Source organism: Cornus florida, unplaced genomic scaffold, assembly GCF_030987335.1.
Source record: "Cornus florida cultivar Cherokee Brave unplaced genomic scaffold, ASM3098733v1 CherokeeBrave_3.0.0_Hap2_Chr10, whole genome shotgun sequence".
Taxonomy (NCBI): Eukaryota; Viridiplantae; Streptophyta; class Magnoliopsida; order Cornales; family Cornaceae; genus Cornus; species Cornus florida.
The window spans coordinates 91,988,564-92,014,300 of record NW_026775580.1 but is presented as its reverse complement, the minus strand read 5'-3'; the positions used below and the strand labels follow the sequence as shown (position 1 = coordinate 92,014,300).

Genomic DNA, 25,737 nt, shown 5'->3' with positions numbered 1-25,737 from the left:
GAACCATGAGTAGTTTACCAAAAATGGGTGCTCAATTTATATGCATTTTTCCATTACGAACCACGAGTAGTTTACCAAAAATACACACACACACAGATATATATATATAGAGGTTAAGTGTAAAAAATGACAAATCATAATTTTGGTGATAAAATTACTAAATTAACCTTACTTTAACATTAGTAAAAAAAGGGGGGCAAAATATCAAAATTACCTTTAAAGTCAAAACATAACATAACAGTATAAGGATTATAAATCAGTGTCCCAATATTTAAAACAAAATTGGAATGTGGGTGTCTAATTACCTTTTACCAAATTCAACCATTGTCCTTCCAATACATTCAAGAATATCTATATATAAATCTATAGTTGCTAAAAAAAAAATTTAGACATACGCCACTAACTACACGTCAATCTCACTTATCAATTATAATTTTTTTTTTAACTGTATTTTATCCTACTTATTAATGATTTTTGAGAAATTGTGCTTGAAAAGTTAATGGTAAACGGACTTGGAAAAAAAAAGAGAAAAAAAAAGTTAATAGTAAACTCAAAAAGTTTGGCTTGCACATTATATGATAAAAATAGACATTAATAAAATAAAATAAAATAAACAATTTTTTTTTTAAAAAAATGTGTTGCTTGAGTATGTGTTCAGCCGAAGAGCAACTAGATCAAAATTTTAATTTTGATAGAAATCTGAAGTTCATCTGATAACAATTTGCATCAAAGCAAATCCATTTATTTAATAATAATATTATTATTATTATAGATATAGATAAATATATAATTAAGGGGGGCTCATTCATTTACAATAAAATATAGTGCATCTATCATTCGGAGAGGAGATAATATTGGCATAGAAAAAATTTTAGGAGAAAAAGAAAATAGAAATAGAGATAATATTGGCGGCCACAAAAAATATTTTAGAGAGAATATATTTTTTAAAGAGACAGACTATGACAATACAAAGAATTTTCCTTGGACAGGTCTTGAAACACATTCAAACAAAATCATTTAATATTCAAATACATACAAAATTAGTAGGGACATTATTGTCAAACAAAAATAGCACTTTAAAATTTTTTTTTTAAAAAAAAATATTACTAGCCGCTCTTTTTCAACGAATCCATTCAATGATGGACAAATTGCTCAAAAGATGAATAATACAATGAGTTGTAATCAATTTTTTATTTTATTTTTTTTCTTTTCTAATAGGGGTGTTTCTTGCATATTTTTTATATAATAAGGGAATTTGTATATCTATAGGACCGCCATCATATCTAAGGAACCGTATAATGTGATTGAATTTCTTGCTCATTAGTAAACAAGAAATCATTTTCGATATATATAAGGTAATGATCGAGCAAGAATTTCATCGACAGTGTCCGTAGATGTATAAAGATAGACATTGGATTTAGTAACAAAGAAAAAAATAATAAATAAAGGGAAAAAAAAATTAAATTGTACAGGAAAAGAAAGACATCCAAACATATATAATCATTTCATTCGATGATGATAAGATACAAACAAATAATTAGCCGATTATTCATGCTGGATGCACCTAATATGATAAAAAATATATAGAAAATTCTTTGTCATGATGGAGTCTAGAATATATAGAAAACACGAACTTACTAGGATTACTTTAATACTGATGAAATAGAGAAATTTAAATTTCCCCTTATTATTTATTTTTGTTTCTAATGCCGGGTGAGCAACACAAGATCACAGTAATTACTTTCTCATTTCAGGAATTTAAAATACTATAAGAAAAGTAAAAGTACCAGACTTCAAATTCCTCATCAGACGATTCTTTCGGGATGATCTCATATCGTGGAATATTCAATCGATCATGCCTGACTTCTGTTTCAAAACCTCTATCGCCTATGGGAAAACTCTGTCCCACGGTCAGATGCGAAGCTATATACGCAACTCTATTAGCTACCGTGTTTCCTTGAGAATATTGAAATGATATTTCATATTTATCAAATTCTAACGAACCAAAAATTTTGCTGCATCACAATAGTTTTATATCAATATAATTGGAAACTTGAATATAAATTTTAAGAATAAACTCGAACTTTATACAAAAAAACTTACTGATAAAGTCCAAGACATTCAATTGGTATATCGTTCTCACGATTTAGCACCTTGACAATTTTTTTATGGTTAATCTCCAATAATATATCCTTTGCTTCCAATCTCCTTTTAAGAATTTCATCTATCCCATGAAGCACTCCAAGTAACAATACTTCATCTCTAGATGTTGCATCAGGAAATGGCTTATAGAAAATTTCCAAAATCCTTCCCCTACAATCTCTTAATACTTCTCCACAACAAGCTTCCTTGGTCCCACCAAGATTTTTCTTAAAAAACACAGAAACATTTAACTTGTACTGTCCATCGAATGGTGCTCTCCAAGAACAGAGTACTGAGTATTTTAATAGTGTCATTGGAGAACTCTCCAAAACATAAATTTGCTGCTTAAACAGGTAATTATAAATCCTTTTTTTGTACTTTTTAGGAATCCAGAGTACCAACCACATGAAGTCATTTATCGAGATATATCTGGTCTTGGAAACCCCAGCCACATGCCAATCAGTGTTGCCCTTTTTGAACAACCCATAATTTTCTAATATAATGTTGTGCTTCTGTTCGAAAAAAAGTTGTTGGGGTCCACAAAAAACATGTTGTTTAAAGATCAAACAATATAATTGTTAAAAAAAATCTGAATTAGATAAAAAATAAAATTAAAAATTAAAGTTATGTATATATTGAACTTACGACTAAATTGGGGATGCAATTGTGGATGCTTTTAAAATTTCCTTCGTTGATAAAAGATACAGAACTTGCAATAAAATTGTCAATGTTTGGAAAATTTCCTTCCTTGATGTAAATGGCACGCACCATTCGATGAAGGATTCCTAAGGAGGCAAAATATAAAAACAGCATTAAAGGCAAAAATATAGTAACAAATAACAACGAAAAGATAAACATTTTAATCACATGAAGCCAGAATCTTTCTTGATTGTTTTTAAGAATCAGGTACAAAAATAGAAATGACAATCCTGGAAGTAAATTCACGAATTAGACGTGTACGTACGATGCTTTGGGAAATGCTCCCGCTTGAAATTGAAGTTTGAAAGATACGGTTTTCACTATTAACCCAAATGAAACGATTTTATATGTTTAGCCCTTTAATTCATTTATTTATTTATCTATTTTATGTTTCCTGATAACCCAATTATTTTTATTTACATTTCAATTTTAATTCTATATTTTTCTCAAGCACTACATTACTATTAGCAACCGGTGGTCTGAACAAAAAAAAAAAGTTGAGACTACATTACTTCAACTGATGTTGAACAATGTAGACTTGTTAAATTTCCCCCCTCATCTTCAAAGGGTTCACATCAAATACACCATGCCAGAAATAATTAAGAAAATAAATAGGAGTGAGGTAAATAAAAAAATTGCTAAGCATATTATTTCGAATGATATTCAATTCAATGTGGTTCAGACTCGATCTTTTATTGATTTCGTGAAGAGTGTATCTGTATTTGAGTCCTAGAATTTACGTTGTATGACTCAATCATACAAATTACCAACTTACTCAACTTTATGCACGAAGCTAATACCAGATTCTACGATGGAAGTTGAGGCATACGGTGTAAATTTGCATAAAATGGGATTTATTTTATTAATTGTAACATTTTCTTTTATTGTCTTTACAAGTATATGATATAGAAGAAAATATATAAGATGTGTATAGCTTAATTTTTTGTCCCGAATTTTCACCTCATACGTGTTATACATGTATGTATCCGTATTCGTATTTTTCTTTTCCGTTTATTTGGCCGAATTTTGCAATGTATTAAAAAAATAATAAAAAAAATAAAAAAATAAAAAAAAAGTCGAATTATACTCATACATTCCCAAATCCTTCTTCTTCTCTTTTTCCTTAGCGTAATTTACTAACTATGATAATAATAAAATTCCCTAGAAGAGGGAAGTTATAGCTAAACACAATGTAAAAATTCAGATTGAATTAGATATTCGAAACATTTCATGCTGTGAACAACATGCTCTCATTACGGGCAGTCTTCATTTTTTAAAACTAGCAATGACAAGCATGGAATTGATGTTCTGGAACGATAGAAATAAAAGACTGCAATTTGACCTTTGCAACTGGGCATTAGTACTCCAAGTCCAAGGCATGGATTAGAAGTAATGAAACAAAATTCCGTTGATAGATGATGTAATGTTACTTATAAAGACTGAGCATCAGCATTTCAAGATATCTTCAGCAATAGAGAGTTGCATTATATTCTTTGCGCGATAGAGACGGCAAGGATAAGCGTCGACCTGTCTTTAGCGTGATCTTACGTTTGTGACAAGTCTGTATGAAGAGGAGAAGGTTTTTGGAGGTAGTAAGACTACCGCGCATTCTCACTTTCGGGCTATTGTCGTCAAATGGAGGGCACATCAAAGTAGATGTGGGAGTGCCGAGAGAAGGAAAGAGACTTAATAACTGTGCCTTTTGGTTTTTTCTACACAGAAGTCGCAAGCCTCGAGAAGACAGAAGAGTGGGCTATGAAGTCTTGAATGGTGATGACTGGGGTGTGTGACTTCATTGCCGGGGACCCAATACTTCTATTCAAGCTACATTCTCTCAATGAGGCAAATATGGTTTTAAAAAAGGGAAAACCATAGTGGGGAGATGCTTTTTTAAATACAGAGTGGGATTCTCTGGCATTATGAGGAAGAGCAAGGAATGGCGAATTCTATTGTATGGTGTGCAGCTCCATCTATGGTGCCATCCACAATTCGTTGCAATTGGGGATCAGTGTGGTGATTTTAAGGGCGTAAAAGCAAATGAAAAGGTAAACATGAAAAGAATAAAATTTTAGGCCTGGACAGAGAGGAGAAACCCGCTTTTGTGATGGCGGGGGACGGGAAGGTGTTTTATCAGGTGGCTGTGTTGGAAGAACCATGTCAGAATTGACTCTGACAGTAGCATCGCTCAGAGATCAACATGAGAAGTTGTTAACTCAAGAGAAGGATTGGTGGTGAGAGAAGGACGAAGCCAAGTGTGCATCGGAAGTATGCCGGAAATTGAAATATGAGAAGTAGAGGTAAAAGGGACAAGAGAGGTTGGGGACAAGGGTCTTTGCAAGCGCCTGAAGCACGTAAAAAGAAGAGGCGAACAAAAGGAGAGGGTCTTCTTAACAACCAAAAAGGGGTGGGAGGCAGCTCGGTTGCAACATGGCATATAGGGGATGGCAATGGGAGAGATGTCACGCGACATGTGCCGCTATTAATGATCCAATCATAAATGCAAGCATTCGGTCTAGGTTTTAAAATTTTGAAAACACAGACCACCACCTCAAACAAGAATGAACCTGCTATTACTGATCCAACCCGAAATAAAAATAATAGGTAGGAGTGACAATAACTGATACGACATGAAATAAATGTGTTTACGTTTGACTAATCGTGCTTGGATTGCAATAGTGTCATCCCATACCATAGTTGTTAAGGGCACACCTAGGCTCTAAAAAAGTCCCAGGCTTGTCGAGGCTCAGCTAGAGAGCCTTGACCTAGTAAAGGCCAAGCCCCTTCAGTCAGGCTCACTGGCATGCACTTTTTAGTATGTCCCAGGCCAAAAAAAAAAGTGTCTTTCAATTTTTGGGTAAATTCCACTTACCTCTCTTGATTCCCCCTGCCGTTGGGACACCTGACAGAGATGAACAGAATATTTTAAGGTAAGTGAAATTTGTTCTCTATTTTTCAATAATTTATTCATATCATTTTTCTTTTTTCAAATGACTACTAAATTAGAATGTCACTATGGGCGATTTCACCCCACTAGGGGCGATTTCAAGGCGATCGTGATTTTGTTTTTCAGTTTCAGTTTGCGATGAAATCTTTTTTAGAAATTGCAAGGATTCCAAGAATTTCACTGAGAAGGGATGTGAAGTCAGCAGTTCCACATCGAGGGCCGTCTTTGTACATCGACGAGGAGCCTGTCGGAGGGAGGAAATCAGTTCTCTCACCTTGCTTGGTCGGTCGTTTTGACAAGGAAGTTGGGGGATGTGATCGGGTGGAGGAAGGGGCGGTGTGAGCATGGAATACGTCCTGTGGAATGGGGGTTACTCCCTTATCCGATTCGTTGCTCCTATTCAGGTTTCCTTCTCAGGCAAAAGCTCAACGTGTGTTGAAGGAAGGCCGGCGTCAATGCGGATCTGCAACCTTGTGGATCGATGTGTGGTCTTTTAGGGTTGGTTGTTGCGGCGTCCTTAGAGACAAAGGTCTCAAACAGATCCGGATGTTTGGACTGCCCCTTCACCTATGGTGTCATGCTTTATTTGTTGAAGTAGGGGAGTTGTGCGGCGGATTTATGGGAGTTGTTGCAGATGAAACAAGGGACGCCGAAAGCATTCGGATTACAGTGAGAATAGGATCGACCTGTCCGCAATTCGTGTTTATTAATGATGACACTTTCTGTTACAAGGTGGCGATTTGGGAAGAAGTCGCGCCGGAGTTGGTTCCCTCGACAGAGAGTCTTGAATGCAGTGACGGGTCTCATCTTATGACTGAGGAAGGATGGTATTCGCTTCTTAACAAAGGGAAAGAAGTGGTGCAACAGGTCCAACAATGGCTGAAAGATAGAGAACTTCAAAAAATTTGTGCGAGGAATCAAGTAGCCGAGACGCGCCGGTTAAGCGCGTTGCAGCTGACAAGAATAAAATTACACGTGGCGCTCGTAGAGGCTCACTTCCAGATTCGTCCCTATCCTTATCTACAAGGGTTGGTGAAGAGGTTGGGTAGGGCCGCACAAATTGGCCTAAGGTTGATTTAGGTTGGAGGGGTTCAGGGCAAGCTAAAGTGTTAAGTTTTGGATCTGGGAGGAATGGGCTCAAGTTCAAGCCTGACTTTGGGCCTAAGACAGCCCACACTAAAAGACGGGTATTTAGAGGACCCAACTCACTTTCTGTTTCCTTTCTCAACGAACCAGATCCATCTAAAAGACAAGCCCAGGTTCAAGCTCAAATCCAAAACCAAACTCTCTCCTCTTCTTCATTTCAGCGTCGGACTGAGAAAGAAAAGTGGAGACTGCCAGTTGCTTCAGCTAGTCGCCAAGGCACTCGATGGACTCGTACTTAAAAACATAAATGGGTAGCATGCTCTCCTTCTCCTTCTCCTTCTCCTTCTCCAGGTTTGACCTCTGTTTCTCATTCTAAGAGCTCATTTTCTACCCCTACTTGTGAGGTGATGGGAAATGGTGGCCGTGGTGTGGAGGATCGTTTGGATCATAAGAGGGGTTTTTCTGAGGCCATTGTTCCACGGGCTAAAGAGTCATTGTCTTCAATGATCACGTCCGGAAGTGTTAGTTGTTCTAACGGGGTCATAGTATGTGTAGGACGGGACCTTCATTTCAAGCTGACAGATGATTTAGCCATGACTTTACTTAACGAACTTAAGCTCTTTGTTGCTCTAAAAGGCTTAAATGGTTTACCCTCCGTGACTGGGACGAATTACACCCATGATTTGATGACAAATTTTACGGATGACCATGGAACAGAGCTGAATCTGCAATTAAACTTGTATCAGAACAGTGTTGAAAGCAAAGGGGAGGAGTTTGAAGATCAGTTTTCTTCTCAACAGATCTGTCCTCTTGCCTGGGATATTGATCAATCTGACGTGGACATTATGGAACCCTTAGCAACTGTGCACCCTGATTGCCTAGAGACGACAAACGATTTGGGTATGGACTAGGTGTTTGATAATATTGGCGAGGTCAGTGAAGCTTTGGGTGTCTCCTCGGAAGGTGATGATGACCGAACACAATCCATTCTTCATGTTATTGTGGCAGGAAATAACCATACAGAGACCTTTAAAAGCACAAAAGTTGATAAAAATAGGAAACATGCACATCGGAAAGGAGATCAGGAGGTTAAGAACCTTATTTCCAATGTCAATTACGAAGGGAAGGATGGAGTGAATAAAGAAAGGGGAAGGACCAGGAGTGGGAAGCAGGGAGGAAGGGCATTGATTATTTTTGGTTCTCAATGAAGATACGAATTATTACATGGAACGTCCGTGGATTAAATGATCCGGACAAAAGAAGGGTGGTTAAAGTTGCTGTGAGGAAGTGGAATGCCCATGCTATATGTTTGCAAGAAACCAAGTTGGCTTCTATTACTGATGATGTGGTTAGAAGCCTTTGGGGAAGTAGGTTCTTGGATTGGGAAGCATTGAACGCCTCCAGCACATCGGGCGGCATTCTTATTATGTGGGATCGCAAATGGATGTCCGGAACGAATTTCTGGAAAGGGCTATTTTCTTCATCATGAGTGTTTCAGATGGAAGATGATACTTTCAGTTGGGTCTTTTCTGGAGTTTATAGACCCGTTATTGATTGTGAAAGACCTATTTTTTGGCAAGAACTCGTTGCCTTAGTGCTTAGGCGGGGACTTCAATTCTGTTCGATCTCCATTTGAGAGATCCACAGGGGGGAGGTGGTCTCCGGAGATGACCCAGTTCTCTGACTTTATTGATGGTCACCTTCTTATTGATTTGCCATTGGAAGGGGCAACTTTCACTTGGTCAAGCGGCAGAGACCCAGTTACTCTATCAAGGCTAGATAGATTCCTGAATTTTGGAGATTGGGAGGAGAAGTTCCCGGATGTCACTCAGGCAGCTTTGGTTAGAGTCACGTCTGATCACGAGCCCTTAGTCCTTGGTTGTGGAGGTATGACATCTAGACGCACACCATTTCGCTTCGAAAATATGTGGTTGAGAGCTGAGGACTTCCAAGGGAAGGTCCAGTCCTGGTGGGGGGAAGCAACGTTTACAGGCTCTACCAGTTATGTGCTTGCTAAGAAGTTTCAGATTCTCAAATATGAGCTTAAGAAGTGGAACAAAGAGGTGTTTGGGAATCTTGAATGGAAGAAAAATAGAGTCCTGGCTTATATTGCTGAACTTGATCATCTTGATGAGCTAGGGCAAGGCTCAGAGTCTCTGCGCTCTAGAAGAGCATCTTGTCTGGCGACTTTTGCTGAGATTGCTACTATGGAGGAGATTTCGTGGCGTCATAAATCTCGGGCTCTGTGGCTCAAAGAAGGCGACCGCAATACTAAATTCTTTCACAGGCTTACTAACGCTCATAGAAGATACAATAACATTGGGCACATTCATGTGAATGGTTCAGAATTGTGGAAAGAAGATGAGGTGCATGGGGGAATTGTTTCTTTTTATCAGCAGCTCTATACCGAGACTTTGGGATGGAGACCCAAATTTGACGGTTTGCATTTCGATGCTATTTCTATGCTGGATAGTGATAGGCTTGACGTTCCGTTCTCTGAAGAGGAAGTTCTTAAGGCGTTATCCAATTGTAATGGTGATAAAGCTCTAGGGCCAGACAGATTCACTATGCGGTTTCTTAAGGAGAGTTGAGAGGTGGTGCGCAAATGAGGTAATGGACAGTGTTATTAAAGGCACGCCTAGGCACGCGCCTAGGCACTAGGCACCTACAGGCGCACTCATAATAGCCTAGGCGCAGCGACCTTCATTAGGCGCGCGCCTGGAACGCGCTTGATGCTTTTATTCAGGAGCGCCTAGGCGCGCCTGATTACTTATCCATGTGTTATTCAGCTTTTTCCATGTGTTGTTCACTTTTCCATGTGTTGTTCAGCTTTTTCCATGTGCTGTAAATTTGTCTTCTTGTGCAATAAAAGAATAAAATAAAGAAAAGAAATGCAATGATCAAATAAAAATGGATACAACATAGAAACGTGAGAGAGTGGAACGAATAAAGAAAGACCAAAAAGAGAAAGAAAGAAAGGGGAGTAGTTTATTGCAATGAACTTTGTCTTCTTGTGCAATAAAAGAATAAAATAAATTTACCATTCCTGCTTTTTTTTTTTTTTTTTTCCTTTTTCTTTTTCTGTTCTGTTTTTTTCTTCTTCCTTTGAGATTGTTTAAGATTGTTTGGTTTTATCACTCAAAACTGAAACTAAATACCTTCTATTTGCAGTTTTTCTTAATGGAGCTTTATTGTTTTAATTGGGCTATTTTGCTGGTTGCTTTATTGGTTTAATTGTGATATATTTAGTATTTTTATTACTGGATGTTTATTGTTTAATTGTGTTCTTTTTGCTAAGAATTATTGTTTTAAATTTTTACTTGTGCGCCACACATCACTCGGGCGTGCACCTCGCCGTGCACCTCGCGCCTAGGCTCCAATGCCTTTAATAACTATGGTAATGGGCACGTTTCAGGATTTTCATTCTCATGGCACATTTGAAAAATCATTGAATGCATCTTTCATTGCTCTTATTCCTAAGAAGGGCGACGCCTCTGACATTAAGGTCTTCCGGCCAATCAGTCTAGTGAGATGATTGCCGAGGTCCTTGTTCTTAGAATGCGAAATGTTTTGGATGGAATTATTTCAGAGTCACAAAATGCTTTTGTTGGTGCAGATTTTAGATTTCGTTATTATCGCAGGAGAATGTGTTGACTCTAGGTTGAAGAGTGAAGTTCCTGGTGTCTAATGCAAACTTGATATCGAGAAAGTTTATGATCACGTGACTTGGAAATTTCTTCTTTACTTGCTTCGAAGAATGGGGTTCGGGGATCGATGGATAAAATGGATTGAATATTGCATCTCGTCCGTTATGTTCTCTGTGCTTGTGAACGGCTTTCCTGCTGTTTTTTTCTCGAGCTCGCGTGGTTTGAGACAAGGAGATCCTTTGTCGTCTTTTCTATTACTTATTGTTATGGAGGGATTGAGCAGATTAATGAAAAAAGCAGACGATCTGGGTTACATAGGGGGATTCACAGTTGGTAGAGATGTTGCTAATCAGATTGAGATATCCCATTTGTTGTTTGCAGATGATACCTTGGTTTTTTGTAATGCTGATGTTTCCCAACTCAGGTATTTGAGGTGCATTCTTACATGCTTCCAAGCGCTGTCTAGTCTTAAGATTAATGTTGGAACGAGTGTGCTTGTCCCAGTGGGGGATGTTTTTGATATTTCCACCTTAGCTGCAGTTCTTGGGTGTGGAGTGGGTGCTTTTCCACTCCCTTATCTGGGATTACCTTTGAGAGTATCCTCTAGAAGAGTGGGGACCTGGGATCCGATAATTAACACGTATGAAAAAGGATTGACGGGATGGAAAAAACAATATCTTTCGAAAGGGAGGAAGGTCACTCTTATTAAGAGCACCCTCTTGTCCCTTCCCACATATTTTTTATCCTTGTTTCAAATCCCGTGCTCTGCTGCTGAACGGATCGAAAAAATTCAAAGAGATTTTCTTTGGGGTGGAAAAGGAGAGGAGTTTAAGTATCATCTTGTTAATTGGGAGCAAGTTTGCAAACCTTTGAAGTTTGGCGGTTTAGGCATTCGGAAGTTGGTCTTTTTGAATAGAGCCTTATTGGGGAAGTGGTTATGGAGGTTCGATAAAGAGCGTCATCAACAATGGAGAAGAGTTATCTCGTGTCGTTTTGGGGAGGAGAGTGGAGGTTGGTCCTCTCGTCTTGTATCTATCAATGGAGGCGTTGGCGTTTGGAAGTTCATTTGGAAAGGTTGGGATGTGTTTTCCACCCATATTCAGTTCAAGGTTCGTAATGGTACGAATGTTAGATTTTGGGAAGACTTATGGTGTGGTGATTAGTTGTTGTCACTTTCCTTTCCTCGTCTCTTTTGTATAACCGAGAATAAGCATGCTTACGTAATTGACTGTTATCATCTTGATAACAATGGAGTTATGTGGGATGTGCATTTTAGGCATTCTTTTCAGGATTGGGAGATAGCAGAAGTATGCGTCTTTTTGAACCTATTGTATAGACAAAAGGATGTTGGCAGAGGTTGTAATGACATTTTGTGGACCCCCTCTCTTCATGGTAGATACGGAGTTCGATCCATGTTCTTGTGTTTGTCTAAATTTATTGGACATAATTTCCCATGGAAGTGTATTTGGCGCTCTAAAGCTCCTCTTAGAGTCGCCTTCTTTGTTTGGACTGCTACCTGGGGAAAAATTCTAACATTGGATAATTTGCACAAGAGAGGTAACACCATTGTTAACTGGTGCTGTCTCTGTAAAACTGATGGTGAGTCCGTGGACTATTTTCTTATGCATTGTCCTGTTGCGTCTGATTGTTGGAATCTCACATTCAGTATTTTTGGAGTTCAATGGGTAATGCCTAAGCGTTCTTTTCAATTAATGAATGCTTGGAGAAGATGCCCTGCTACTCGTCATGCTAATGATTTTTGGAGGGTCGCCCCACACTGTGTTTGGTGGTGCATTTGGAGGGAGAGAAATAACAGAAATTTTAAAGGAAAGGAATCGTCTTTAGCAAACCTAAAGTCTCATATTCTTCGCTTTCTTTTCTGTTATGTAAGAGGCAGCGCTTGCTCCTCGATTGATGATTTTTTTATTCTCTTGGACTCTATTGGTCCATAGGTTTGACTTCTGTTTTTTCGTTTTTGCGAATTAGGGACGCGTTCCCCTTTTGAACGTTTTTCTAATATATTTTTTACTTATCAAAAAAAAAAAAAAGAATGTTTGATATCATATCATGATCATATTTTTCAACATTATGAAATATTTGACAAAATCCATAACTTTATAGTTGCATTTAGTGCTTAATTATGAATACTTACGATAATATATGTTTAAAGTAGTGCATAATGAAAATTACAATTATTTCAGATTCATAATCACATTTAATTTGGTTAATACATATGCATATGAAATTATTTATGAGCATTAATTAGCCTAATCCTCTCTTAGTTGATATATCAAAATCCCATTTTTAAAGAATTTTTTATTTTTTGGGCACATAGCTCAAATTGTTCTTATTACACATTGATTTTATTGAATTCATCATCAATTGGTGTTGTGCATGTGCAAAAGAGATGAGGAAACGGTGGATCATCTGCTCCTGCATTGCCCTTTGGCTCAGGATTGTTGGGGTTTACTTTTAAGGTTCTTTAGGTCATGCCAAAGTTCCCTAATGCTTTGGTGGAGGCTTGGAGAGGGTGTATAGTGGGGGCCAAGCTCAGGATTATTGGAGGGTTGCGCCCTTATGCGTCTGGTAGTGCTTATGGCTAAAAAGGAATAGAAGATCTTTTGAAGGAAAGAAGACTCCTATAGGGACTCTTAAGTTCTCTATTATTAGCACTCTTTTTTGTTCTCTATTAAATGAGCTCGGGATTATTGGAGGGTTGCACCCTTATGCATCTATGCATCTGGTGGTGCCTATGGCTAGAAAGGAATAGGAGATCTTTTGAACGAAAGGAGACTCCTATAGGGACTCTTTAAGTTCTCTATTATTAGGACTCTTTTTTGTTAGGTTCTAGGGAGAAATTGTAATTCTATAGAGGAAATTGTTGATATTTTGGGCTCTTTGAGTATTTAGAGGCCCCATTTGGTCTTGTGTTTGCTTTGTGGGATGCATCCCCTTTTGGGCGCTTTAATACAATCTTACTTATCAAAAAAATATACATTTATTGAATTCATATGCAAATAGAAAAGATATATGTATGTTGATTTAACTAATTTATTGAAGGGTTAATTTCACAAACAACCCCTTAGGTTTGGCCAAATATCACTCTCAAACATCTTTCAAAAATAACTATCACTTAGGTCTATTTCTATTTTTCCGTTAAAATCTCCGTTAATAATATAAAAAAGACAACTATACCCCCTTATTTTTTAATCCTATTTATTCCAAAATATACATTATACCTTCAGTTATATAAATAGAAATAGACCTAGTTTAAAATATATATATATATATATATATATATATATATATATATTATAATCGCAAATATATATTGTAAGTGACGACATCTCTGTGCCATCAACGGAGAACGGCTGTAAATTGCAGCGTTGATTTTTTTAACAAACTAACAAATTGGCGGCGGTTAGCAGTGATGGGTGGTGGTGGATATTCACGGTCCCGTGGACGGTGGTGGTTTGGTGGGAGGGACGCCGAACCAAAGATTGCAGGTGGAGTCGATGGTCTTGACGCCTTGGATGGGCTTGGAAATTTTGAATTGGGTAGAGCTTTGGCGTGGAGGATCTGTACCACCAACCATCACCGTTCACAGCGGGTGGAGCTCTTTTGCAACGTATTTGCCAAGGTGCCTTCCAGGCCGGCCGGCATGAACTCTCCGCCGCAACCGTACACGGTGTGGCCACCAAGTCCGACGACGTGGATTTTCAGCCACCCTGGGACCTAGTTTCCTGGGTGCCGCTTCATATGGCAGCGTGTTAGCTCCATCTAGGGTCAAGACGAGTTACCTAACTCGGTGGCAACTCAATCTCCTCATCTTGCTCCTCTTCCTCTTGATCCTCAAACTCCATTAACATTTCTTTCACTAATACAACAACTAATTATATATAATCAATATATATATAGCTAACTGTATGACATATATATTGTCAATTTTTGTGTAATTTGATTTGGGGGTGTTACAATAACAGTTAAAAATAATTAAATACAAATTCAATTCAATACAATTAAAAATAAGTTACAGATTTAATAGGAGTTCCAAAATAATTTATACATTATAATAGGAAACTAAAGATGTGAGGACTGTATATAGTATGAACCCATTATTGAAAAAAAAAATAATAATAATAAAAGAAATAAAGAAAGAAAGAGGGTGTTTTAAAATTAATTATGTGTATGTCCATATCTAAAACTAATTATGTATATATATATATATATATATAGTATAAACCTATTATGGGTTTAAACGAAATGGGTATCTATAGATATATGTGTGTGTGTGTGTGTGTGTGTGTGTGTGTGTGTGTGTGTGTTTAAACAAAATGGGTATGTATATATATGTATGTTAATATAGTTTTAGGGATATTTTTGTCTTTTATCATTTTTTAGGCTAAAGAGTTGTTTTGATAAAGTCAAAGGATATTTAAGTCATTTTGCATTGTGTCATAACTGTGCAATTAACGATTGGGTCATAACTGTGCAATTAACGATTGGGGTGTGAGTGAAAAACGGAGCAAAAGTTTCCAATATAAGTGATAGTTATTTTCGAAAGATGTTTGAAGGTGATGTTTGGCCAAACCTGAGAGGGTGTCAGTGAAATTAACCCTTTATTGAATTGATAAGTTGAAAATATTTCTTTCTTTTTTTTTTTCCCCCTAATTGGAACTCACACACACTTGTCTGTTCTGAGACTTGAACCCCTGACCTCCCTTTGAAAAGTAAGAAGCCGATACCGCTAGGCCACTGGTTATTTCTTATTTTAATATTGACAAGTATGTGTTGAATAGTTTAATTAAACTTTATAAACTTATAATGTGTTCCAAAATTCTTAGGGTGTGTAGGGAATCCAACTTTTTATGGTAATGGGTTTTTAATACTTTCTTATTGCATTGATAATAGTGAATTTCCAAATTTATCATTGTTAAAAGACAAAATAGTACTCCGTAATTAGTGCACTCCTTTAATTAAATCAATGTCAGAAGGATAGTTTGGGAATGTTATAAAAAATAGTACAACCATTTTTGGAATGGGAAATGTATTTTGGGACAATCCAAAATAGAAAAATGGAGAAGAATTTTGGGCTGGAAGAAGTAACTAATATATATGATGATCAAATACGCACCTTCCTTTGATCAGCCATGCACATATGTTGCACCTTGTGTTTAGGATCCAAAAGACCTTTGGCACCATAGTGCACATTGAACCTTCAACAACTATGACCCGAATTGACATGGTAACTAAATGTGTCATGTTCGTGTTTGACTTGCAAATCCATTTATAACTAACCTGTGTAATTAAACGTGTCGGATAAATATGTTGTGTTCGTGTTAGAAATGACCCATTTAACACAATGTCTCGTGTTCGTGTTAGAAATGGCCCTAATAGTATGGAATACTAATTAAAAATAAAAGTATACATAATCTAGACTACAAAGACGACCAAGAAAAGCGATTAGTTTCTTTAGCAGATTTGTCTATACTATTTATTCTAGTTGTGTTTTTCTTTTTTAATAAATAAAATGTATTAGAAAGCATTCAAACGGAGAACGCATCCCAAGAGATAAACAAGGAACCAAACAAAAACCCTACGGAGCCAAAGAACCCAAAAAGTCCACAATCTCATCTAAAGATATATAATTTATTGTAGCATGGCGCTTTCTCGTGCTTTGTGCTTTCTGGGTTTTGTGCTGTTACCACGTTCTGGAGGAATGAAGTCCTACTCGACAAGGACATTTAATGTAAGAATTTATAGCACACAAGATTTTATTTCGAGGGAGTGGGAGAAGATGATTCTGACGCTATTTAGGTGGCATTGGCTAGACCAGTCTCAGGTCACATCCCTTTGTTGCGAGACTGTGGTGGATTGTGGCAGAAAAAATAAATAAATAAATAAAAAAACACATTCAGATTTGAAAACATGTGGCCTCAGGCGAAGGCTTCAAGGAGATAGTGAAGCATTGGTAAGAAAGGTATGAAGTAGAAGGTAGATAGAGCTTTTTCCTTGTTAGCAATTGTTGTGTTTGATCGTACAGAGGGAGCGGGGGTTTAGACAAGTTAGTGAGGTGCAGGGGAGAGGAATGCAACCTTAGTGCTCAGGAAGATTGCTATATTATAAGAGATTTCGTGGCGGCAAAAGTCCAAGGATTTTTTGTAAGGACCCGCCCAAAACCAGTGTAGATATTGGCTATTTTGCACACTCTCCCACATCGCTAGAGGGGAGAAGTTCCTGGCATTTATATGTGTGGATACCCCCTAACCATGTAGATGCGTTTTGAGCAAAATCATGAGCACCAAGAGGAGAGTGTGCAAAGCGGACAATATCTACATGGGTTTTAATTAGGTCATGACAAATGGTATCAGAGCCCATCCCCAGCCGAAAATGGGAGAGCGTGCATAAGCGCACGGGTTGGCCAACAATGACGCTAGGTCCTAAGAGGGAGTGATTGTAACTTCCCACATTGTCGTGGGAGCAGAAGTTGTTGATGCTTATATGTGTGGACGCCCTTAACCATGTAAGCGCATTTTGAGCATCGGAGGACAGTGTGAAAAGTAACAATATCTACACAGGTTTTGGGTGGATTGTGACATTTGTGGCTCAAGGAAGGGGATTGAAACACAAAATATTTCATAGGTTTTTTTTTCCCGCATGGTTAAACAACTGAAATGTATGATGAAATAATTACATATTGGGCAGTACAAGCCCAACTAAGTGGAGCAAAAGAAGCCCAATGAAGGGAAACAAGGGACAAGCCCAATCCGAGGGAGTACCCATATTGGAGAAATCCTAGTGAATGTTCTTGTGTGGAGCAAGGAGGATGATGTTAGTACGGAGATTATGTCATTTGAACAGTACTTGCATATGGAGAGCATCAAGCAACAACCACTGCTGGATGGTTTGGAGTTTGATGTGATCTCAGCAGAGGATAGAGAGGAGATACAAAGACCATTCACGGAAAAGGCGATGGTTTGTACCTTGAAGAGTTGTGACAAAGATAAGGCACTGGAAGGTGGTGAGGAAAGAGTTAATGGGGGTGGTCCACTCTTTCCAGGTGGGATGACCGGTATGAGAAATGCATAAACGCCAATTTTCTAACACTTATCCCAAAGAAGGGGGGCGAATGACATCAAGGACATTAGACCAATTAGTTCAATTGGTAGTGTTTACAAACTAATAGCTAAAGTCCTACCCTTGAGGTTAAATAAAGCGGTGAATGATGTAATTGGGAGACCCGGAATGATTTTGTTAGAGGGAGGCAAATATTGGATTCTGCTCTAATTGCCAGCATGTGGCTCCATGCTGAGGAGCAACGTGCCCGTGTGATGTGTAAGCGTGATGTAGAGAAGTCTAAAGATGTAGGACTTTCCTGCTTTGTATGCTAAAGAGGATGGGTTTCAAGGAGAGGTGGAGGAGGTGGATTTATTTTTGCATCTCTATAGTGAGGTTTTCAATTTTGGTGAATGGGGCCCCATTTGGGTTCTTTGGTAGCTCTAGAGGGTTGAGGTAGGGGGTTCCCCTTGTCCCCTTTGTTGTTTATTAATGTGAGGGAGGCATTCAGTAAGCTGACGAGGAGAGCAGTGGATCTGGGCAATATTAGAGGTTTTAGAGTGGGCAGGGATACGTCTTTGCAGTTGGAGATAATCCCATGTTTTGTTTGTTGATGAAATAGTTGTATCTGTGAGGCAGATGAGGCTCAATTCAGGTATCTTCAAGTGCTTTGGTGTGCTTTGTGGTTGTGTCTGGCCTAAAGGTCAATATAGGGAAAAGTGCGTCGGTGCGAAGGTGGGGGAAATGAGACTTTCTGGCTGATATTCTAGGGTGTGCAGTGGGACATTCTGGTCAACGTATTTGGGTTTACCATTGGTAGATCCACTGACAAGGGTGGCTTCGTGGGATCCACTAGTTAGATCGGTTCAAGAGGAAACTTACAAGGTGGAAAAAGCAATATGTATCAAAGGGGGGCGACTTCTACTCTTGAAGAATACCCTTTTGAGTCTTCGAACCTAGTTTCTCTCCCTCTTTTAAACTCCAGCATCGTTGTTCAGAAGATGGAGAGATTCCAAAGGAACTTCTTGCGGGGCAGTAAGGAGGACAAGTTCAAGTATCAACTTTTTAATTGGGAGGAGGCCCATTCAAGTACATGGTCTCGGGATTCAAAGGTTGGACTTGTTCAACAAAACCTTGTTGGGGAAGTTGCTTTGGAGATGCGTGATCAAGTGTTATGGAGGAGGGTCATTAGTTATAATTCAGGAAAGGGAGGGGTGGTTGGTGCTCCTTGGAGGTGCGTGCGCTGGCAGGGGTGGGTGAGGAAGTTATCAGGAAGGGTTGGATGAATTCTCAACACATGTTAGGTTTCGAGTGAATAATGGGAGGAGTATATGGTTTTGGGTAGATGACTGGTGTGGAGAGAGATTATTTTTTTTTTTTGATAAGTAAAACAGAAAGACCAATAAATAAGGTAATCGTGGGTGTCCGGGCCAGCTTGCGCGCACCTCGACTAATCCCATGAGGCCCTAAAGTTAACGATCGGACAAGCCGCAAGCCTCCAATGGCCTTGCGGAGTCTCGAACTAGTGACCATTGGGGAGCAAAACCCAAAGCCTGACTAGCTGAGCTACCCCGCAAGGTTAACTGGTGTGGAGAGAGATTATTACTCGTGGTTTTTCAAAGACTGTTTCGGATTGCAGCACACAAACTTCCTACCATAACCGATTGTTATCGCCTTAAAACAGGAGGCTGATTTGATATATACAATTCATAAGACCATCTCAAGATTGGAAGGTTGAGGACTTTGTTGAGCTATTGGGGCTGTTGTATAATTTGTAGATCGGTGAGGAGGAGAAGGATGAATTTGAGGTCCTCCCTTTTATAAGTGATTAGTGAATGTGGAAGGGCTGCATTTTTTCTTGTAAGGCTATTTGGGCACACAAAAACCCCTTTAGAGGTAGCTGTCTTAGGCAAGGTTGTTAGAATCGGGATTCTACGTACAATCGTTTTGGGCTCCGCAGAATTGGAATCGTAGAATCGGATCGTGAATAGTAAGATTATACCAAACTAATAAAAATACAACTCAAAGTAACTTTCTAAACAAAAACTATCCTTAAACAATTGTCTAAGGAGTATGTTCATATAAAAATATTCAAACAGATCTTTTAATTTTTAAATTTTAAATTTTCTATTTCCCTATTTTTTTTTTTTTTTTGGGAGGTAAGACAAAATTTATATAAATGCAAATATTACATTGGGCTTCAAAAACCTGAAGTTTGCAAAGCCCGTCAGCCCCAACTATACAATAGAACAAAGAAAAAAGAAAAGAACAAGGCACAAGACCAATCTGGTTGGATAAAACCATAGCAACAGATGAGAGAGAGCAAATTTCCCTGTTCCCCTATTGCAATTTCCCAAATATCAGTGGCAGCCGGCAGCCCCTCTCGTGTTTCTCAGGTAAGCCCTCTTAATCTCTTGTTCTCTCTCTCTCCTCCTCCTCCTCCGCTTCTTCTTCTTCTTCACCAAAACCCCAGCGACTCTTTTTTTCCTTTTTTTTTTCCTCAGGCATCTTATCTCTTCGTCGGAGCTGCTTTGTCGACCGCGAAAGAGAAGGAATTGTGGCACTATGCTAATCGATCTAGGGCTTCTTCTTATTCTGACAACTCTTAAACCCAAAACAAGACCACAAACATGGAGTCATTTAGAATCACTGGGATCGTATAGAATCGTACGATCCCACGATTCTACCCACACTCCCAGCGATTCTACACAAGCAACGATTTTTAGGCGATTCGGATCCATTTGGGTGTGTTGGATCGTAAAATCGTGCGATTATACGAGTTAGAAACGCGATTTTAACAACCATGGTCTTAGGGCGGACAACCTTAGAGAGGATTCTGACCATTGATAAACCTCAGGAGAAGGCAGAGTCAGCGTAGCTGATCGTCAATTGGTGTTGTATGTGTAAGATGGATGAGAAGTCGGTGAACAATCTACTCTTGCATTGCCCAGTGACTAGGGACAGATAGGGCTTTATTCTTGCCTGCTTTGGTGTTTCTTTGGTCATGCCTCATTCTACAAACAGCATGCTTACAGCTTGAAGAGAAAGTACAATAGAAGCAAGTTCGAGATGCTTGGAAAATTGCTCCTCTTTGCTCGTGGTCAGGTATTTGGTAGAGAGAGTAATAGGAGATCTCTTGATGGGAAGGAGACTCCTACTTGGGCACTCAAATTCTCTATTCTTTCTATATTCTTATTTTTGTTAGTTGTTATGGTAAACGGTTGAAATTGTAAATTTGTAGAAGATATGATAATTTTAGGGATATTTTGAGGATATAGCATATTGTTTTGGCTGTGAGCTTTCTATTTGGGTTATGCTCCCTTTTCAAGCGCTATTTTATGATATGTTACTTATAAATAATACTCCCTCCGTCCCAATATAAATGTCACTTTTAAAATCAATGGAAGTGTTCTACCAAAGAAAAACAGCCAAGGGAGCACTGTCAGTGTCACTAAGTGGGCTCTCGATTTTTCGCACTTCCTAATTGTTATCCACCATCTCATGAGTTTGTTTTTGAAAACACGAGAGAGAGAGAGAGAGAGAGAGAAGAAAAGGAGAGGGGAGGGGGGGGTTGGTGAGGGAGGGTTTCTGAAGTAATTTGTTAACCTTGCATGAAGATCCTGTATGGAAGTGCCCCTAGCTATTTCTACCAAAAGCTCACTCCGGATGCTTCATATTCCACCTATAACAACAGTATTCATTCTAAGGGATGGAGAATACCAGAAATACACAAGAAAGTGGTCTACATGGCACATAATCTTGTTCAATGAAACTCACAAATTAATTGAATAATTACTATGGGGGTCATAATAAAAGGTTCCTGACAAACAATCTAGCCTGATGCTACAATTCCCCTTCCAGAAATGTTGAGCTTAATTGAAATACTGCAAAAATAAACCACCTATTCTGCTATAATCTCCAATATTTAAAAAGAACATGAAGCAAAAACAGAACTAAGGTAATTGACATGTAAAAATAGGCAGAGACTACAAATCATAGTTTCCTATTACGCCCATGAATCCCACCGCTGGCAAAATTCCATCTTTTGCGAATCAATGTCTCCCAGAAACTAAAGGCTTCCTCACATGGATTAGTCCTTAGAAGCTTTCAGAAGGAGAGGACTCCTCTATTTAATTTACTCTATATGAACATAGGACCTCACTGCAGAAAGAGCCCTCTCTGTCATTGTAACCTTCAATGCCTCTTTCCTTCAGAAAAATGTAAACACAGCATATCATCACCTCTCTACAGGGGCACGCTATAAACCAAGTCTAGTTCAAATGAACAACTTTTCAAATGAGCTTGAGTTTGCAACAATCTCGGAAGGCGATAGAAACGGGCTTGAAATGCCGTTTGGGGAAGATGAGGAGTTGGCGGCTCTAAGAAGCTGTGATGGGGATAAAGCTCCAGGGCCGGAGGGGTTTACTTTAGCTTTCTTTCATCAGAATTAGGAGGTGGTGAAGGCTGAGGTGATGGGGGCATTGGATTCTTTTTTTCTGCATGGTTCTTTTGAGAAGAGCCTCAACGCTTCCTTCATCACTCTTATTCCCAAAGAGGGTGGAGCATGTGAGGCGAAGGAGTTAGTGTTGTTGGGGTGGTGTATAAAATTATTACAAAAGTTTTCAGTTGTGGAGAGTTCTCAAAGGGGTGATTTCAAACTCCCAGAATGCATTTGGTGGAGGGCGTCAAATTCTGGATTCAATTTTGATTGCTAGTGAATGCATTGAGGCTAGGGAGAGAAGTGGTATTCCGGGGGTTGTTTGCAAGCTGGATATCAAAAAGGCTTATGATCATATTTGCTGGAATTTTTTGATGTACCTGAGGGAGAGAATGAGCTTTGGGCAAAAGTGGAGGTCGTGGATTTTTTTCTGTATTTCGACTGCTCGATTCTCTGTTTTAGTGAATGGATCCCCAGCTGGTTTTTTTGCTAGTTCCCTTGGATTGAGGCAGGGGGACCCTCTTTCCCCATTCTTATTTATTATCGTCATGGAGGCCTTTAGCCATCTGATGGGGAGGGCGGGTGATCTTGGGTTCATTCATGGATTCTCGGTGGGTAAAGCTCCAAATCAGTTGGTCATCTCCCACCTGCTTTTTGTGAATGACACCATTGTCTTTTGTGATGCTATCCACCTTCAGTTGAGGTATTTACGGTGCGTACTGGCCTGCTTCCAAGTTGTTTCAGGGTTGAAGATTAACACTGTGAAAAGCGAGATTGTACCAGTTGGAGAGGTGGATGATATTCATGCCTTGGCATACTCTGGGGTGTGGGGTTGGCTCTTTTCCGATCTCCTACTTGGGACTCCCTTTGGGAGCCTCATCAAGGAGAGTTTCTGTGTGGGATCCGATTGTTGAGCGGTTTGGGAAGAGGCTTGCAAGTTGGAAAAAGCAATACTTGTCCAAAGGGGGGAGGGTTACACTTATGAAAAGCACACTTCAAATCTTCCGACCTACTATATGTCGCTATTTCCGATGCCTAAGACAGTTGTTCGAAGACTTGATAATATTCAAAGGAAGTTTCTGTGGGGGGTGTAGGAGGTGAGTTCAAGTACCACTTGGTTAACTGGGAGAGGGTGTGCTCTCCAATTAATAAAGGGGGTTTGGGGATTCGAAGGCTAGATGTGTTAAATAAGGCATTGTTGGGCAAGTGGTTGTGGAGGTTCGGGAGAGAAAGGTTCAAGCTTTGGAGGCGTGTTATAGCTTGTCATTACGGGGAGGGCGATGAAGGGTGGATTTCTAGGGAGGCTAGGAGCCTAGAACCCTAGCAGGTATGGGCTCTTGGAAACTTATCCGTAGAGGTTGGGATGAATTCTCCAAACGTATTCGGTTCAAAGTTAGAAGCGGAAGTAATGCCAAGTTTTGGGAAAACAAATGGTGTGGGGATTCGGATTTAGCCAGTAGATTCTCTCGCATTTACCGGATTGCTATGGCTAGAGATGCGGTGGTCGCTAACTATTATCGACTCGATAATGGGAAGGTGACTTGGGATGTGTAGTTCCGCAGACAGTTTCACGATTGGGAACTTTTGGAGGTTACAGACTTCCTAGCATTCATCTATAAACAGGTGGTGGTTAGGGTGAGAATGGACGAGATGTTGTGGGTGGGTACCCCGAGAGGAGTGTTCGAGGTCAATTCTTTCTACAAATGCATGTTGGAGCGCCCTGGCCCTATGTTTCCTTGGAAAGCCATTTGGAGGACAAAAGCTCCTCTGAAGGTGGCATTATTCTCGTGGACTGTCACTTTGGGAAGTAGCCTTACTATTGATAACCTTAGAGAAAGAAGTCATATTGTGGTTGACATGTGTTACATGTGCAAGAAGATGGGGGAATTTGTCAACCATCTCCTTATTCATTGCTCAGTAGCTAGGGATGTTTGGGCTATGTTTTGGGTTGCGTTTGGTCTTCCATGGGTGTTCCCAAAATCCACGGTCGACTTGTTAAAGACTTAGAAAGGATGGACAGTGGAAAGTCGAGTCAGAGATGCTTGGAGGGCCACTCCCCTTTGTATTTGGTAAGGTCTGTGGTGCGAAAAAAATAGGAGATTCTTTAAAGGAGAGGAGTCTCCCATTTGGGCTATTAAATACAATATTCTTACTTCTTTATTTTTTTGCGTATATGGGCGGGATTGTAATTCAATGGATAGTCTTTTGAATTTTGTGGATAGCTTAAAGCTATAGAGCCGATTGTGGGTCCGCCGTTGTCTTCTTTGGGATCGCTCCCCTTTTGAGGGCCTTTTATAAAACCTTACTTATCCAAAAAAAGTTCCTTTTGGGATTTGAATATGAAAAAGGAGTTGGAATTGGGATTAGATAGGAATTAAAATGAAATTCCATTTGTATGTTTGGAACAATTGGATTCGAAAGAAAGAAAGAAATTCAGTTTTTAGTTTGGATGTAAGATGGGATTCGAAGTGAAAATATTATTATATATAGATATAAAATTGTAAAATGAGTATATAAAAAAAATGAACTTTAACTTCTCAAAATGTTCTAAACTAGAAATTTGTCTGATTGCTCGTAAATATCTTTAAAATATGTTTTTTAATAATTCTAGAACCAATTTTATAATATAAATAAGAGTAGGCGCAAATTCATTGAGCGTGATATAATAGTTTAGTGTTTAAACTTGAGTGCAGTTGGAAGATGTGATATGGAATGGAATATAGAAATAAAAGAAAAACTACAGGGTAGGAAGACATTAGACATACGGAAAGCACTCAAGAGTCTAGAGATAAATATAAACTAGAGAGTAAGAAGATCTTAGACATTTGTTTCCTTATAGACGGTGTGGGTTTGCATGGATTTGGTGCTTTGGAATTAATTAAAGAAAAATTAATTCAAAGGATTAAATTTTTCTTCTCCAATCTACCCGGTATTTGAAATCCCATCAATTGTAGTCCCAAATTGATAAAGCAAATTCTTTTATAAAAATAAAAAAACCTATTAGTTACAAGCACAACTTAAATATCCGATTCTACTAAAGTAATACTTACTTTCAAGCTAAACGCAATGTCCTTGAGCTCCGTTACGATATTTCCCATCTTGTAGAGGCTCTGAGGAAGATCGATGTTGCCGAAGTAACTCATTCGGTACTCCTCCACGGACAGAGGATCATCATCCACCTCTTCCACGGCATTCAGAGAGTTGTCTGCAACCAGCAGTTTCAGCCCTTGCTTCCGGGTCACCGGCATGTCCATCCTCGCATATTTCTCGTCGTCGTTCAACACCTTGCGGGGGAACGTTGACCCGTCTTTCATAAATCGATTGAATGCTCTGTTTTTCTTACCTTCGGCATGAGGAAGTTGTTTTGAACGTAAGTCCGAATCCGAATTATTAGTTGGATTATCTGATTCGGAATTGGAGTTGATGGGAGCGAATGTGCGGAGGGAACAAACAGCCATTCGAGAGAGGAGCTTCGAGTAGATTGTGTTGAGAGCTCTTAATGCCATTGTTGCATCTAGGGTTTTTCGGTGTGAGAGGGAGTAGCTTAATGCCATTGTTGCATCTAGGGCTTTCGGGTGTGAGAGAAAATGGGTATAGAGCTTTTGTTGCAAGTTTTTGGGTGAGAGAGATGGGAAGGGTGTAGGTTTTTCTTTTCCTTTTTTGGTTGGGGTGGGAGGCATACAAAACTCCAACGCGCCTTGTGACTTACAAACGCCACAATTCCT

At 39.0% G+C, this 25,737-nt stretch overlaps 1 protein-coding gene across 1 annotated transcript; it reads right to left on the bottom strand.

The window, feature by feature from the left end:
• Window positions 1–1,638: 1,638 nt before the first annotated feature.
• On the bottom strand, window positions 1,639–25,737 carry LOC132280210 (uncharacterized). The gene is made up of 3 exons (XM_059782382.1): window positions 25,063–25,737; window positions 2,104–2,927; window positions 1,639–2,015 (listed from the first exon to the last, which is right to left on the bottom strand). Exons 1-2 carry the CDS (start codon window positions 25,690–25,692, stop codon window positions 2,790–2,792), a joined length of 768 nt encoding a protein of 255 aa, XP_059638365.1. The 5' UTR covers window positions 25,693–25,737; the 3' UTR covers window positions 1,639–2,015; window positions 2,104–2,789.